At 29.3% G+C, this 19,062-nt stretch overlaps 1 protein-coding gene across 1 annotated transcript; it reads left to right on the top strand.

The window, feature by feature from the left end:
- The first annotated feature begins 13,355 nt into the window (after positions 1-13,355).
- Positions 13,356-16,023, top strand: LOC114169494 (L-ascorbate peroxidase, cytosolic). Its single transcript, XM_028054667.1, has 10 exons — positions 13,356-13,631; positions 13,765-13,894; positions 13,989-14,163; positions 14,263-14,328; positions 14,925-14,973; positions 15,052-15,137; positions 15,256-15,335; positions 15,440-15,542; positions 15,628-15,686; positions 15,805-16,023. Exons 2-10 carry the CDS (start codon positions 13,776-13,778, stop codon positions 15,818-15,820), a joined length of 753 nt encoding a protein of 250 aa, XP_027910468.1. The 5' UTR covers positions 13,356-13,631; positions 13,765-13,775; the 3' UTR covers positions 15,821-16,023.
- Positions 16,024-19,062: the final 3,039 nt, after the last annotated feature.

Genomic DNA, 19,062 nt, shown 5'->3' with positions numbered 1-19,062 from the left:
ATTAATGAAAAATTATATTTGTATCAAATATAATTTTTCTACTAAAGAACATTTATTCCCGTATTAATATTTTGTATATCTATGTATATTATATATAAATTATTTTGGCTAGGAAAATTGTAATCACAACATTTCTTAATATATGCAAAACAAGTAAAAATCAATACATTTCACAATAGAGTTCCAAAACTAATTTTACTATTAATCAACCTCTGGCTCATGACACCAAAATCGTATACCAAAATTAATATATACCTTAAATTTCAAATCTCTTCTGTTGATCACCGTGTAATTTAAAAGTTTCAAGCAATTATCAAATCCAAACTAAAATTTGTGTTAAACTCTGTTTTCTGTTTTTTTTACTTTCTAATAAACAAAAACTCCTGCATAAGACAAAGCACTGCAAATATAAAAAAAAAATAGAAAACTTATACCAAAATATTGATTAGATAATGAACTTAGCGAAAAAACAACTTTATCCACTTATTAAAAACATGAAAAAAAATTTTATATATATATATATATATATATATATATATATATATATATATATATATATATATATAGGTGAGATATATTTAATTACCTTCTAACAACTAAAATCTAATTAGAAAAAAGATGAAAAATGACTTTAAAAAATTAAAAAAAAAATGTTAAGGAAAATTATAGAGTTTCTTTTTAAAGATATGGACTTTTAAAGATAAATAATCAAATAGTTAAATTTTAATTTATATTTAAAACGCAACTTAAAATTTTAGTATTTATAATTGTGGAATCATTTGTTTCAAACGGCCAAAATCATTTCTTACAATTGTGAAATCATGTAAAGAAATTGTAACATATCCATGAATTTTCTCACTGTAACACCCCCACACGGATTAGTAGAATTAATCTACTAATTTGAAGCATTTCATAATTGACATTAAAAAATATATATTTAAACATACAATATGTATTACAGTTTCCTCCATATATTTACATAAACAGTTTTTTCAAGCCATAATTCTGAATCAAAAGAAAGAGGAAAAAAATGCATTTCAAAACAAATTATACATATAGGTATATTTCAAAAAGACCTAAACTACTACAAACTCACTCACAAATAAAAACCTTCTTCTACATTATTTTGTGCTCCCGTTAAATTATACGATTATTGTAAAAAGAAACACAATAGCAAACCACACTAAGTTTGTATATTTCAAAAAATAATAAATACACAATCATTTAAATATGGATTTTACAAATCAAACATTAACATTCTTAACACATAGATTTACAAGAACTGTTATTTTTGGCTCCGAAGGATTTATGTAAGTTGAATAGGACTTAAGGCGCGTTCTTTTTTAGATGAATTATTTTTGGAAGGTGTTGGAGAACGATGATCGTATAGAATTTCATGTTTATTTTCGATGAATGCAAATAAATGAAAAACACTAATCTGCGAGATACCTCAACACTTTGCATCATGCTATTTTGAAGAAATTTGAGAGTGACCTTTGCCATTTACCAATATACCCCTCGTTGTTATGTTACAAAATGCAACATTGCACTCTTGTGACTGAGTTTTATGTACGTGGTGAGACCATATGGTTATTCTTAATTTTTTTTATGTGCCCTAACACTTCTTCCCTTTGATTTTGATGTTCCATAACACTTCCCTCCTTTTCCACCATTGTTGGTCAGTGACAAAGAACCACGAAGATAGCAACACGAAAGTTGAATTAGTTTGCTGAAATCATACGTGTTTTTAAAGAAGTGAATGGAACTTGATAAATTTTAGTTGAATCTGATTCCAACTTCCAAAGCTTTGGTACATTTACTTGGTTCCATTTTTGTTGTATCCCATTCCAAAAAGAAAAAAACTTTGATGCATTTACCCGATCCCATTTTCGTTGTATCTGATTCCAAATTCATGATCACAAATGTTTAATTTTTTTTTTTGCTTTAATAAAGAAAAAAACTTCAAATAATTAATTTTTGAAATCAATTATATCATAATATTTATTTTATTCAAATAATAAATATTATTATTACAAATGTATTTTTTGCATTAATAAAGAAAAAAAATAACTAATTTTTCAAATCAGTTGTATTATAATATTTATTTTATTTTAATAATATTTTTTCATCATTAAAAAAATTCAAAATTAATTACAACTTATATATATATATATATATATATATATATATATATATATAATTTTATATTACTTTTAAGATCAAAGACAATTTGGCAATCTTACTTTGTTATACACTCAATTTTATTTTTATTAGTCACGTGAGTAAAATTGTTCACAAACTTTCATAAAATTTACTTTCAAATTAACTTCACCATCACCTAAAATTCCGTTTTAAAAAAACAATATAAGCTTCATTATTAAATCCACCAAAATCAATCATCTCTCTCTTTCCCTCAAATCATTCCTCACAAAAGAACACATTTTTAGTGATTTTGCACTTGTCATATGGATCCCAATAAGTTTTGTTTTGTGATACTAGGGCTACCTAGCCCCACAGTAGGACCAAAGTCCATTCCATATGACAAGGTTAATTCATTATTACACGCTATAAAAGTTTTGTTTCAAAAACATTTTTTGCCATAGGAACCTCCATCGACGCAGAGCACCTGAGTATCTCTATATTTGAGTGGGTATACTTAGTAGAGTTTGATAATCCAACATAAAATCCTTATTAAATTCACCACAATACGTAAGAGTGAAAAACTTCCTTCTATGAAAGTCAATCCACTTTCATCATAACTCCATTACGGACATAACTTTACATATATATAATTCATCATATTTTCACATAATCTTAACTCGTCATAGAATGTTATAATATGTAATTTACCTTAATCCAAACACATTTCATAAAATTAATAACCTGTTATTTTAAATATTAATAATTCATCATTTAGTTTCTACTGCATTAGCATTTTTAAATACAATATTTTCATTAAGTACATCAAAACAACAAATATTCTAACCACAAACCTCTAATTGATGATTTCAATGATTAAAATGAAGAATCATGCACTACAAAAAAAAAAAAAGACAACATTAAACGAGACCACGAACATAAAGATGTGGTCTAAACATAGTAAAGGCAACGTTTATTTAGACGTGACTTAAAACTATTTTAAACAACATTTATATAAATGTTGCTTGTAAAATGTGTGGACTAATCCAGAAAAACGTGGTATAAAATACACTAAAATTAAAGCTTTAAGATTATATACACACACACACACACATATATATATATATATATATATATATATATATATATATATATATATATATATTCTATCCCTCTCGTTTGACTAAAAATGTAAAACTTAGTTCAAAAAACGCAAAAATTTGAATTTATTTCCTCCCTTTGATTTTAGATTGAAAACGCCAAGAACTCACAGTGTTGAAAATGTGAAGTTTTGAAAAACATGTTTATTAAAATTATTACCTTTTATGAAGATTTTAAGCAACGATTTTAAAATTATTGTTGTACTGAAAATCGTGACACCTACGACTATACTCACATAGACTACACCTAAAAAATTATTGTATAAACTTAACCCATGTTTTTTATTGTTTAACTTACAATTTTGTGTTGTTGCCTAACACAATTTTTATTGTACTGATGTTACTTTATTATATATATATATATATATATATATATATATATATATATATATAATCTCAGAAGAATTCAATATAAAATAAATAGATGTTATTTTATTAACTTCCATTACTTAAAAGATAATGTGTCTCACTGATTAAATAATTCCATAATATCTCATGAGCTTAAATTTAACTAACAATACTTTTAAAGTGTTAAGTGAATTAAATTTAAGACAAATGATTTTGAAGCCATTCTTTTGGACAGAAAACAAATGAAATGTGAGAAAGCAGAGAACACAAATGGTATAATGTCAAGAGTAATAGTGTGTGGACATAAATTGTGAGAAAATACATGTAGATTTAACTAAAAATATTTCAATTGTTTTATTTAAAAAATTATGAAAATACATCGAATGTGTGTTTTTTTTATAATTATAAAAACAAATATAAATAACTTTTATAATTTGATTATAGATCATTTTTATTTGTTTTTAAATAATTTTATTTATTTATTTTAAAAAATAGTTAAATAATTTTTTTTCCTTTTTATTTATTTATTAATAGTTACTTTTTTTTTATTCCATTAATCTCATATATTAATTTAATAATATTATAATATTATTATCTATTACTATAATATTATATATATTTAAAAATTACGTAGAGCAAAATAACTGTGTTTACGCTAATAACTAATAATGAAAATAACGTGCGTAAATATATATGTAAAAGAAAAAAGTGTTATATCACTTTTTCTATTAAGATTATATTTAGATAGTGTAAAGTGTTTTATCATTCTGTTATTAACTTCTAGCTTTTACAAAACCTATTGCAGTCTAACATTAAGTTTATATAAAAGAAGATCGTAACATTGCGCTTTTTTTTTCTAATTAAATTAATGAACGTTAAAATTTACATTTTAATTTATTTTTAGCAATGCTTCAATTCATAGTTGATTTTTTGGAAATGAGAAGAAAACCAAAAACTAAATTATGAGAGTGCTTCTGTTGGCATTCCTGTATTTAAAAAAAAAAAAAAATTAACTTGGAAGACATAATAAAGCTGTTAAAAACGCGTATAATGATTTATATAATGATATAAAAATATTATTTTGTATGTTTAAAACCATTATGATCTCAATCATGAGATTTTTAATTAAAATAGTGATTATATTTTATTGTTGATTCATGTATTTTCATTACCACATTTAATTTCATTACTTTTATGTGACAAACAAGAAACTACTTATAGTTGAACGTTTGAGATAATTGTAAATTAATTTCTCAAATCTTTGTCAATATTTAGTTTTTTCCGTCACAAAATCAAATTAAAGATTTAAACACTCATAATATTATCAAGAAATTTATATCGTGTTATATATGGTTATGCTATATTATTATATTGATCGTTACTAAAGTAACAAATAATCTAATTGAAGTAAAAATCGGGGTTGAAAAGAAAATTACCAATATGAACTACATTTCTATGATGTTCTATCTCTCATTTTCAATCTTCATAGTTGTTCAAACTTGCAAAGAGACAACATGTTACCATTGTCTCATACATATTATGAGAATTAATAAAAAAAAAACTACTAGAAAATGATGGATTATTAATTTATACTAAAGCCACCAGTGGTAATGAACAATTATATATAATAATTTTTAAAGTAAACACATGGTTTGAAAATTTTGAATATAAACTATCAAAGGTAAAAATTAATATAGTCTTTAAAAAGTTTTCTAAAACTTATTATAATAATAAAAATAAGAACAAGTGTATTAAATTTAACACTTAGCCAAATATGTATAATAATATAAATTGTTAATCATGTGTTAATATAAATTTATAATATTAATATGCAGGGCAATCTTTTTATTTCACTTCACTTTTCTGAAAAAGTTATCTTATTTGTTTTATTACCTATTCACATATTCTCACTCTCCAATTAATTAACTGAATTATACAATACTACTTGTTATAAGACATTTTGTATTCTTCAATAACATATTTTATTGGACTTACGTTGATTATCATTCTACAATTAAGTTAAGATATTATTTTTTTATTGAACTTTCTTTAAAAAATATTTTAGTTAAGTCGTATATTAACACTCTATTGACAAATAATTGTATAAAATTAGGAAAAAAAAAATTCTGTTAGAGTATAATATATTTTATTTCTACCAAACTATAAGAAAAATAACTATGCACTAATGATGATAAAAACTACCCCTCGACCACTTGCACGGTAATTATAACATTTTTTTTTTAATATTTATGCATATGTTACCGCTATAATTTATGTAACATCTTAAAATTTATAATGTGATATTGTTTTAACTTTGAGTGAATTTTTAAATTAGTCAATTTTGAATCACTTTTGTTTTTTATTTTTTAAAATACATAAATTTAGTAATTTTAATTAAATTTTGTTAGATTTAGTCATATATATATATATATATAGATATATATCAAAGGAAAAAATTTGAATATCACTCAATCTTGTAGTTTTTTTAATCGGATTTGGACATTCGGTAATGTTATTTTTAGGTGCATAGATGCTGAAAGTTAAAATAATATTTTAGATAGTTTTGTAAAATTTGGGGATGCTAAAGAGATTGCTCGAGGTGCAGGGAGAAAAAGTCTGATAACTGGCGGAAACTCAGGTTTTTATCTCCTGTACCCCACAATTTTTTCACTTACTTCTTCTAACTTTCAAAATGGCCATTTTACCTTTTATTACATATTTTGAAAATTTTTCTTAACAAGCTTTCGAGAGCCACATTTCTGGAACATAATTTTTGGTATAAAATTTCAGAATGTGATTTCGGAACAGAATTTCCGAAATGTGTTCAGAAATAAATTTTTCTACAATGTGAATTTTGGAAAAAAAAAACTGTAGAACTCATAAAATGCTCTGAAATGAGTTTTCAATAATACCTATCACACACGAAGTATGTTTTGAAAAAAAAAATTGGAATACATGTAATATATTATAAAAAAGAGTTTTCCGAATGAGTTTCTTTTTTCATTTTCTCTCTTCTTTTTCTATGCAGCATTCTTCCTCTGCAGTAGCGGTGCTGACAGTGGTAAAAGTGATAAAGTGATGGTGCGGTGTGGTGTAGTGGTGGTGATGAATGTTTTAGTCTTTTTCTAATATTAATAGCGTGTAATTAGTAACGTTGGGGGTGTAGGAAGCAATAGCCCAAAACTTATAATAAGATTGAACAAATATGGATTTTCTTCCTGAACCCAAACTGTACTATATGACAAAGGTGTCGTAGAATGCACAACCCTAAAATGATATCACATATATAGGTCAAATTTCTTCTAAAATTATAATTTTAGAAGTGACCATTTTCGTTGTTTAAGCCTAAGCACAATATATTGAGTTGTGATTTTATCCTTGGTTCAGTAGTTTAAGTTTCTTTTGATATGGTTTAAGTTTTCAACCTTTTAGATATATTTACTAGCTATTTTATAACATTAGGCTTTTCAGTTTTCAATTTTTTTTTAATGTTACTAAAATAAAACAGTGAATATTTTTTTACATGAGATTGTGATTAAAGGATATATATATATATATATATATATATATATATATATATATATATATATATATATATATATATATATATATTAAAAATAAACATGAAGTTTTTAACAAGTTTTTTTCAGATTACATCACATAAAAAATACTTAAATTTAATTTGTACTCAACATTTAAAATCCATTATTCATATACAAGTAGGACTTGTATATGACATTAATTAACACTTCATATAATTCCACGTTTTGTTAACATTTACATTCATCAAAAAAATTCCATTACTTAATAATTTAAAAGTTTTTAGACTTAAAACATCAAAATTAGACAATTGTTATAATATTTTTTGTAATTTAAATATTTATAAAACTTTATCTATATCTGTATTTATTTATCTTTCGTTGATAAAAATATGAATGACAACATAGAGATGGTGCGTTACGAGTTTAAATATTTTATTTTTCATCTCAAAATATAAATTTATTCATATTCTAATCTTTATATTTAAAGAGTATAATTTTTTTCATCTTATTCCTATTAGAAAACAAGTATATTTGTACCGCGAGAGCACCCAATTATTCAAAATATTAATTAAATATATTTTATATCAAAACAAAAATTATAATAAATAAAATATAATAGTATTAAATATATAATGTAAAAAAAAAAAATATGTTCATACTACACTCAATTGTCCTACATTGTTTAGAAGTCGAAGTCTAAGGCGGTTTAAATACACATTCCTCCTTCTACCATCTGAAACACATTTTTAATGACAAAACCATGATGGAGCACACGATCAAAAGCATACAATACATTAGATGCATAGTGATTGACAATGATTCTATCATCAGACTTGAGTGCAAAACATTGACATCCACCGTGAGGTCGAAAACTAGGTTCTAAGATGAACCATCGGTCCTTAAGCCCTCTATTGGGAGATGATATGTCATTCCCCTTACAACTTGTAAGACCCGTGAAATTTAATTAATTAATTAATTAATAAATGCGGGTAGTGGAATCTTTATGACATTAAATATTGATTGATGTGATGTGAAAAAGTACTAGCTCAAATGGTTGAGAGTATCTAATTGTTGTCATCATGAAATATGAATTGGTTGAGCATTGCTTTGGCATTGACATAGTTGTGGGTTCAAACCTTAGAGAACCCAAATTAAACTTTATTTTTGCTAAACTTAGTTTTGGCATGAATATGAAAGGGCAGATGAAACCCTAGTAGCCAAGGGGGCTGGAAACCGTTTCATAAGTGTGCTTGAATGGTAATTAACACTGCATTTGACATTGCTGCATAGGGAGAGGAGTGCGAAAATTGAGAGTTTCTATGAGGATCAAGTGAGGAGAGGAAAACTGAATTGGAAGAGAACCAAAGGGATACATTGTTGTTTGCGTTAATTTTCTGGGTTTCTGGACTTTTTCCAGAAACTGCCTGACGGGAGATGAATGTCCATTAGGTGACTCATCCTTGCCAAGCTAATTATGGGTTCCTGGAGAAGAACCGCCTGGCGGCAGAGTCCCGACCGCTAGGTGACGCAATGCTGAAACACATTTATAGGTTTTTCTTTATGCACTGCCTGGCGGTGATGAATAATCGCCAGGCGACGAAAGTCAATTCGACTTGATTTTGATGATTTTAAGGTTCTAGGTTGTTTCTAATCGGGAGAAAAGACAATACTAATTGTTTGGAAGTGATTTGAAGTCAGAATTCTTTGAATTATAGGTAATTGAATGTTCAAATTGGGTGAAGAATGCATGAACATGGTTTAGGGTTTGGGAATTAGGGACTTTTGTTAGGAAATCAATTTCATAGGGAATTGATTTGAGAAGTGAATTATTGTATGGGATGTTATCGTCTAAGTCTCATTAAATGCACAATATTGACGAAATGGCCAAAGGAGGAGGAAGACGAGCTTCGAACTGCAAGGTGCTGGAAACTCTGGAGACTTCCCATAATCTGTGTGCGTCGCCTGACGATACTATGGTTATCGCCAGGCGTTATACCAGAACAGAGTGGTTTTTGTGCACTTTGGCAGATAGTGGTGGTTGGGAAATTGATCAAGATCTTGTGAAGTATAAGTTTTGGAACTTGGGGGTTGTTATAGGGATTGGTCTAAGTGGGAACACTTGGGGTAGACGTTACTAATGTTAATTGTGATAAATTGGTAATTTAAGAACTGTGAGTAATGAGGAATGGTAACTATATGGGATTAGTTAGATGATCTATAGGTAAATCATTGTAAAGTACTGATGATGTGAGAAGTAAAGGTCATAAATACAATATATCTTATAGATTAGTTAGATAAGCTTTAAATTGTAAGCTATGGAATATGCCAAGTCTGATATAAATTAGATTATATTATGACCTGAGTGGTAATAATAGTGCTATGAAATAAATGTGGTGTTGGGTTATATGTTAGTGGTGAAAGTACAACATTAATTTAAGGATATGTGAGACTAAGAATCTTAATGACATGATTTTGATTGAGCAAATTCTCGAGATTTTAATTATGATGGTAGCCATGTGTTTAGGCACTTTTATGGGACAAAGATATGGTAGTTGGGTCTGCGAGTGGCTATGTGAATGAGGATGCTAATAGATGGTGCTTGAATCCAAACTATAACTAGTACTGCGCAAGTACTGGTGTGGCGCCTGACGACAGTATGAGAACCGCCAGGCGATAACAATGTTAGTGAGGGCAACCTTCACTCATGGTGCCTAGCGGCAGGGAGCTTTTCGCCAGGCGATAGCTAAGGCGATAGCTATAAAACAGTAGGCTACGAGGCGCTACGCGCCTGGCGGTATGGGTCCCCCGCCAAGCGATCTACTCAATCACACATCTTTTTCTTAATGCAGACTACCCCAACTTTATTTTCTTTCCCCCCTCGAATATACTAAAATTTGCTCCCTTTTATCCATTTTAAATTTCAAACATACCCTAAATGTGACATCCCAATTAATAAAATATTTTAATAAATAAAACATCACATAATTTAATAATATAGAGCAACAAGATGGATGTTCAAATTAACTATTACAGTCACCCATGAGTTTACTGTAATACTAAAAAAGAACTAAGGGCATCAATACGCCAAAGATCAAATTGTAACCATAACAATACAAAGTTTTTCAAAAAGAAAGACAAGAGTAAAGACCAACTAAAGCAATCTACTATAGACTACAACATCTTCGTCCACATGTTATACCTCAACATGTACTTTCTTACATGCTACCACCAATATTGGTGATCATCACAAAAAGAACAACCAAACAAGAAACAGGAACAGAGAGAAAGGGTAAGCTAGTGACATAATTTGAATAGGTAAATAAGCAGATTATGAGCAAGTTATTGAGCACAAACAACATGTGATAGCAACCAATAAAATACCCTCTAACCCAATTATTCGGATACATGTAATGGAATGAGATTCACTGGTTGGTGACCTCTACTGGTTGCTTATATTTGTGGTGACCTCTACTGGTTACTTAAGTCATTCCACACACTAATTTATCATTAAAGGGATTTCTCCATGAAATTCCCACACCAAGTCCACATGTTATCTCATAATAATAATCATCTTATGTTAACCCCATCAAATATAGTCCCAAAACACCTCGTCATACATGCACAACATTATACAACGTGCTCTTGAGAAGTGAAACAACCAATCATGGAAGGAATCAAGCAATTAAACACTTCCTGCACGAATCTTGCTTAAGCCAGAAGTCCTCGCATAGGTGAAAGGGATTCTTCTGCTCAAGCAAACCCTTCTCGCCTGAGCGAGAGTTCGAACGGTGGTATTGCAAGGTTTATGCGAGTTCTCGCTTAAGCGAGATTGCTGTTCACTTAAAATTGAAGCTCATCGCCTGAATGACAACTCGAGCAGAAGCAAGAGTGGATTTTCTGCTATTCTCGCTTAGGCGAGGGTTGCTCGCTTGGGCGAGAATGATAGATTTCTCACCTGCTCACGCATGCAAACCTAAAATCCAAACCAAAACAACTCTCAGTTCATTTTCACACAATAGTAAACATTCAACCAACATTTCAAGTACGATTCAAGACCAAAAACAAGCAAGACACTCAAAAAGTTTTTAAACTCTTGCTTCCTTTACCTTGACACATGTTAAAGTTTGAGGAGAAGAAAGTCCTAAGTGGAAGAGCATTAGAAAACTCAGATATAGCTTAAGAAGCTAACATACAAGAACACAGGAAAAGAAAAATGAGACTTTATCGAACTCAGACAGAGACAAGACTTCAGAGACTGAAAATGAAAGAGAACGAAACTGGGATTGACTTACCTGAAGGAAATAAACGTTTGGTTTGTTTCGACGAGAACTCCACGAAAGTTCCAGTTTCAATTTCTGCTTCATAAAATAATTGCGACTGAGTTAGAGAAAATGATAGAGGAAAAAGACAACAATAATGAAAAGTAAAAAAAAATGGGAGAATAAAATAAAGTGGAAAAGCTAAAAGATTTTTCTGAACAAGTGGGCTAAAAATTAACAGCTAGATAAATCACCATATGCTTAATAATTGTACAAATCCATATTTATATAACTTTGGGTTACTTTTGTCTTGTGATAGTTCATTTCTTTTGTTATATTTCTTTTGTGTTTCTATCCTAAAATTATTTATTGAGTTCATATAATTAATTATTTTATGTATTAATGTTTATAATATGGTTTATTTTATATTTAATCAATGGTCATTCTTAATATAGATTAAGTATGAAATGCAGAATTTCTATTAAGATAGAAAATGATTTCAGGATCCACGCTTCGCATGTGGCATCCTTAATTATAGTTTACCCTTCTTAGTTTTATAATAGTAAAAATATCTTTCGCAGAATTTATTGAATATCAATGATAAGTACTTTTATATATATATATATATATATATATATATATATATATATATATTATGAAATTATGTAGTCCATTAAAATAAAGAGTTATTTCAGGATCACCACTATTTTCACCGGGTACCCCAATGATACTTTACTTAGATGTTATAATATAAAAAAAGTTAATGCAGAAATCGTAGAATATCAATCACAATTGTGATAGATCTTTATGAAATACTGAATTTTATAAAGCATATAATTATTTCAACGTCACCTTTCCTCTAGTTTCAGGATCATCATTACATTAATTGGATATTTATAATTACATTAATTTGATATTTATAATGAAATTAATTTGATATTTATAATTACATTAATTTGATATTATAATTACATTAACTATATATTATAATTACATTAATGCATACAAATAGCTTGGACAGCACAAAAAGCCAAAATATCTACGTTGGAGAGCGATTCTATTGCATCAGCAAAGAAGGAGTGTGGAAGTGACTATACCTCACAGGTGACATTAATATTGCCCAAAATGGAATCTTCCGGAGTGGAACGCGTTCACACTTGCACTTTGAACATTTATTTTAGTTCAGCCACGCAAACCTACCCGCTCCGTTTTATACATATGATATCAAATTGCGAAAATACCCTTGCATGGAGACTCGCGCTGAACACAAATTTTAAATTATATGTTGCTTCTGAGATTAGGTATAATTAATTTAGTGTAAAATTAGGTACTAAGTAAAGATTTAGCAATATTTGATATTAAAAAAAATGTTTGACCATTAAGTTGTTTACTATCAGTTACTGTAAAAATAATAATTTACAGATAATTGTTTGAAAAGTTTAGTTATAAATTATATCATTTATCAATAAGTATTTTTACTGTTTTTCAAATTTTTTGGTATTAAATTTGTATTAAGACAATTTAACGCAGAATGACGTCTACATTTCTTTTTTTCTTTTTTTTTCTAGAACTAGGTTTAGCCAGATGCAAAACTTGCCTTTTAACCCGGTAACGAGGGTACCTTCGTCATTTACACACCAAATTTAATGGTCAAAGCATAACGCCAGGAAATCCGTTCTCACTTTTTCCGAAACAATACTCCAATCCAGAATGTCATCCTCTACGGTTTCCAAAGCAAACAGCACACCGTCCACATACAAATCCAACCGTTGCAATCCCACATACATATCATTTTATTGTGTAATGACTATTTGGATGGACCTGATTAATGCAATCCCAGTTGCGACTACACAGGATCAAAATCCAATCCATGACAATTTGTTTCTTTCTCTTTTATTTCTCTTGCACTGTACTGGTCAGTCATAAAAGCTTTCCTCACCTACCCCACGACCTGCACTGTGTAATTTACACGTGCAAATCCATCTCGGCCGTTGATTTCTTAAATCAACAAAAACAGCACATCAAAAAAATCATACGGTTCACAACCACCTACTAGAACTTTCTCCACTTCTCCCCATTATATCTACCTTGCTCCTCTCAGCTGCAATACTCACTGAGGCTTGTGGTCTGCTCGTGTCACTAGGGTTAACGTTTCATTTCTTCATCTCTCCACCAGTTCCTAGGTTCGTTCGTCGGAATCTTTTTCGAAAACTTGCACGAATCGACGATTCTGTTCATGATCCACATTCTAACTGATTGGTCTTTCTCTTGCATAATTCCTCGCGTTTTATGTGATTGATTTTTCGTTTTGTTTAGAATCGCAAGCCATGGGAAAATCTTACCCAACCGTCAGCGCCGATTACCAGAAGGCCATTGAGAAGGCAAAGAAGAAGCTCAGAGGCTTCATCGCTGAGAAGAGATGCGCTCCTTTGATGCTCCGTTTGGCGTACGTTCTCTCGTTTTGAGTTAGATCAACGTTAGGCAGCACTCTGACTTTTTGTGTTATCGTTTTGACTCGTTTTTGTGCGTTTTGTGTGTAGATGGCACTCTGCTGGTACCTTTGACGTCAGCACGAAGACCGGTGGTCCTTTTGGAACCATCAAGCACCCTGCCGAACTCGCTCACGGTGCCAACAACGGTCTTGATATCGCTGTTAGGCTATTGGAGCCAATTAAAGCGGAGTTTCCTATCTTGAGCTACGCAGATTTCTACCAGGTGAGATTTCATTGCTTGATTATATTTAGTTCAATTTTTAGATCTGAGAAGTGTTTTTTTATTTTTGGAGATTGTTAATGGTACTTGTGTAAAACGCAGTTGGCTGGCGTTGTCGCAGTTGAGGTCACTGGTGGACCTGAAGTTCCCTTCCACCCGGGCAGAGAGGTACAATTTTGCATGTTTTAATTGTTTTATGCCTGTTTATTATTTATGTTACGTTAACACCCTTATTTGGTAAAATGATATTAGTTGTGCTAGATCATGATTGTAGTGTGTAATTTTTATCAGTTTCATTGAGTTTCTGTTCATTTCCGCTGTTCATATTTTGTTTGATTCAAACTTAGTGCACATTTCAAAAATATGATCCAAAAATATGATCCATCGATTTTTCATTCAATCGTGTGTTGTTGGCTTTCTAGTCGCTGAAATTGTTTTCTTAAATTTCTATAATTCCATGTTTGTGATTGATGGATTGAGCTATTCTAATCTTGATTAAGGTTCCAGACTCGAACATGCTTTTTCATATATTTTATTTTATTAGCAAATTTCACAATTTATTTCACCAAATTTTGCTTTGATAATTTATCAATTTTTATTTCTTAGATGGTTACTTAGGGGACTATGTTCACAATGTTTTTTGTACTGTTGTGCACACGAATTTTAAATGAATTATTTAGAAATGGTATTATTCTGTGAATGATTTTTATGATGATTTTTATGATCAAATACGTGGTTAATGGTTCTATTTTCTTTCTGAACAGGACAAGCCAGAACCACCTCCAGAGGGTCGCTTGCCCGATGCAACCAAGGGTTAGTACTCTGTTGTCAAAAAATCTTTGCCATCCAGTGTTTGTGTTGCTTACGGTTGGCGCTCACTGATTGTTGCAGGGTCTGATCACCTAAGGGATGTGTTCGGCAAGGCTATGGGACTTAGTGATCAGGATATTGTTGCTCTATCTGGTGGCCACACCATTGTATGTTATGATTTTTAATTTGTGTTATTTTGAGTGTTGTCCGAGTCATATTGTAAATGACACTAGCACACTTAAATTTGTATCATTGCTGGTGCAATTCTAACTATGTATTTTTCAGGGTGCGGCACACAAGGAGCGTTCAGGATTTGAGGGCCCATGGACCTCAAACCCTCTTATTTTTGACAACTCATACTTTAAGTGAGTACTTTATGTTTCTCGCATCGCCTTTTATGTAGACAAGCCTTCTCTTTCCGTTTTAAAATTCTTCCATAACTCTTTATTGATGTCCAAAAATGTTTTAGGGAGTTGTTGAGTGGTGAAAAGGAAGGCCTCCTTCAGTTGCCTTCTGACAAGGCACTTTTGTCTGATCCTGTATTCCGCCCTCTTGTTGAAAAATATGCAGCGGTGTGTATATTTCACAATTATCTTAACATTGGTGATATGATTGATGAATCAAGTGCATCTAATCTTGGTTTTCTGATGATTTCAGGACGAAGATGCCTTCTTCGCTGATTACGCTGTTGCTCACCAAAAGCTTTCCGAGCTTGGGTGAGTCTTGATATACAGCGTTATTCTTATTTAAAACTTCTTTGTCAAACTTTACTTGAGTTGTTAAGTTCCTGAACTATCAATTATGTTCTGATATGTTTAATGAAATTTACCTCAGGTTTGCTGATGCGTAATCCACATATAGGCGGTTGGAGATTTAGAGATCTAAGGAATGTGGTTTTTAATGTCGATGTGAGGATGTGTTTTGCCCAGCCTTTATTTCACCATTGGCAAGTTGGATTGTTTTTTTCCTTTATTGTGGTTGATCCTTTTGTTAAATAACATTTCTAAGAGTTAATGGTTGAACTCATTGGGACCTCACGTCATTCTTACGTCTTATGGCTCGTGCGATGTTTCGTTGTTTGCGTTCTTACTATGTGCCTTTTTGCGTTTGCGAATTGTTATAATTAGACCGTTCTTAGTGTTCGTATAGGAAGTGCGATTTTTGATTAATAATCATATCTTTATTATGTTTATTATGTGGACTTTTTGTATTTTCCAAAAGTTCCACACGGTAATAGTAATTGTTGTTTAGCTAATTACATATCTATTTAATTATTGTTTCTTTATTAGGTGACCTTTTGTAGAGTTACCATTCGACAATTTTATGCATTTTGAATCTGGAAATATCATGCTAAGTGAAAAAAAGTATGTTCTATTCTCTGTTTGTGTACTCTTGCCACTCGTTTGTTTTACGATTAAGAGATTAATACGCATCTCAATTCGCCACGGGACTCTGCTCCAACTTAAGAAGTCCACAGAACTTTACAATCTATTGACTCTAAATTTAAAGTAGTTATAATTCTTAAACGTGTCTATAAATTATAATAAGAAATTATAATTTAACTTGAAAAAATCTTGGACAAGTATGTTGTGAATTTTAGATTTGCTTAGGCAAATAAATAATGAGCACTGACCGTTATGATACTTACAAATTTTGAAGGAAACAGAAATTGAGTTGTATTTTTTTAAAACCAAAATTTAATAGCACTGGTGATGCTCTCCATGTTACATCTTATTTCTTGAAATTATATTTTAATGTGGTATTAGTAAATTTATGATATATGTTATACTATATTGGTCCAACCTTCATTTTGTTTTTTGTTAGTATATAAAGTAACACACACAAGAGGAAACAACTTAGAATAAAACATTAAAGGTATCGATATCGTTATTTTGTTGATGGTAGTGTGGTTAATGATTGGATATTTATTTACTTTGTCTGGGGTTTGCCAATGATTTCGATTTCTCGTTATGTGTATATTAGTAACAAAGATGTCTAAACAAAGATAGAGTATATTAGTGTTTGAAGAGAGAAATATTGGCATAACTATTTTTCCCTCAAAAGTCTTGTAAAAGCAATTTGTTAAAATAATTATTGCAGAAAAAATTTAATTGATACATAAGGGTTTAGTATAATTTATGCTTCCTACAAGCTTCTATGCAGACTAACTTTTCTTCAACACTTCTATATGTACTATCTTTATTCAAATGTAACATAGCAAATAGACAAAATACAAATTAGTTTCAGCAATTTTTCCTTAAAATTAAGAATCAAAAATATATTTAACATTAATTCTAATTTTCAAGAACAAAAAATATATTTAACGTTTTTTTCCTATACCTTATTATTTCTTTTATGAGTTCAGGAATTTTTATTTTCAAGAAATCAATTACCCTCTCCTTTTACGAAAAACATTTTTTTGGAAGCTATTGGTGGAATGGAAGGTGAAATTTGATGGGGTGCAGAAAGCTTTAGCCCAATTTTGATTTCGGAAATAATTTAAAATGGCCCACATCTGCACCACCGTGGGGAAAGCCATTGTGTACGAGGTATACTTGTAATTTGAGAAAATGTTAGGGATTCTTATGCAATTTTCTACCAAAAATAGTGAAGTGTAACTTGTTTCTATTCTTGAAGAAATAATAGTGTATATTTGAAAACGAGAAATAAAATTTAAATATTTCATAGGTTTTAATTCATTCTAAAAATATTTAACTAATTCTTTAAATAATGTGAAATTTAGTTTTTTACTATATTATTTTAAAGAAATGTATTTTATTGTTAAAATGAAATATATTTTTTGGATTTTTATATTTTACATTTATTTTTCACTTCACATTTTTTATAAACCAATTTCGTTGAACTATTATACTTTCTAAAACAAAACGGCTATTAGGAATATTCAATTCTTCCAGGAACTTAAAAGAATAAAACAGGTTTTCTCTTCTTAAGTCTTATTAATATAATTGATAAAATATCGGAAAGTTTTTGATTTCTTATTAAATTAAAATTATTGATTATATTTTATTTTCATAAACATTTACTTATTTAATACAATAAAAGATGATTAAAAATATATGACAAGTAAATTTGACTAAGTTTACAAATGTTTCATTTAAGAAAAAGTAATTTAGGATATGGTCTAAACTTGCTTAAGTGTTTTTCATCATACTACATTCTATTCAAGTCATTTTCTTATGTTTTCTTTAGGATATGGTCAATTTATAATTTTAACACGAGAAAAAAATTTAAGTCTTTTTATTTAAGCATAAAAGGTTCATAAATAGTTGTACCTTTTATTAATTATTTATTAAACCCGAGATTAGTGTTAATTTAAATATCATGCCGAGGGCCCAGAAGTATAGAAGGGGATTTGGGGAAGATTCTTCATTGATGTAGATTGAAAAGGTTGACCAATAATAACTTCAGTTATTATTCAATCACTGCTTTAAGAATAAAATCAAAGAGTGTTTTTTTTTTTTATTTACAAATAAAGAATAATTACTATTAAACTCTTATTTCTAATTATGGACAAAAATTTAAATTTAGATTTTAAGTATAGGTAAGGCATCACGGCTATAAAAATACTGTTAAGTGTATACGGATTTAAATAAAAAGATACAAATAATGTAAAAGAAATTCACACTATCATTCAATAAAATTTAATTTTGGAATTTTATCCTTCTTTCAAACTAAAGACACGCAATAAAAAAATAAGATTATGTTCATATTTGTAGAGGAATTTCTCTTGAAGTTTATACTTAAAATTTCTTAAATACCGAAAAACAACCTCTTCATAGAAGAGTTGGAGTACTGAAAAATTAATTTTGTCTTTTGAGTTTAAACTTTCAGTAATAATACATCTTTTTGGGGTACACATAACGATAAAACAATATAATAAGACATATTATGTAATAATTCAGCTTCAAAATATTTCAATAGAAAACAAAAAATAATGAACTTAAACGAGACCTAAAGCAGTGGACTTTTTGGCATTGTCACTGGCACAGCTTTATCTAATGTAGTCGTTTAGTGATAGATTAACAAATAATGGATTTGTTTATTAGCCTAATCAATTATTTGCACATACTA

This window comes from Vigna unguiculata, chromosome 11, assembly GCF_004118075.2.
Source record: "Vigna unguiculata cultivar IT97K-499-35 chromosome 11, ASM411807v1, whole genome shotgun sequence".
NCBI classification, from domain to species: domain Eukaryota; kingdom Viridiplantae; phylum Streptophyta; class Magnoliopsida; order Fabales; family Fabaceae; genus Vigna; species Vigna unguiculata.
The sequence above is the reverse complement of the archived record's forward strand: the minus strand, read 5'-3'. Positions and strand labels throughout refer to the sequence as shown.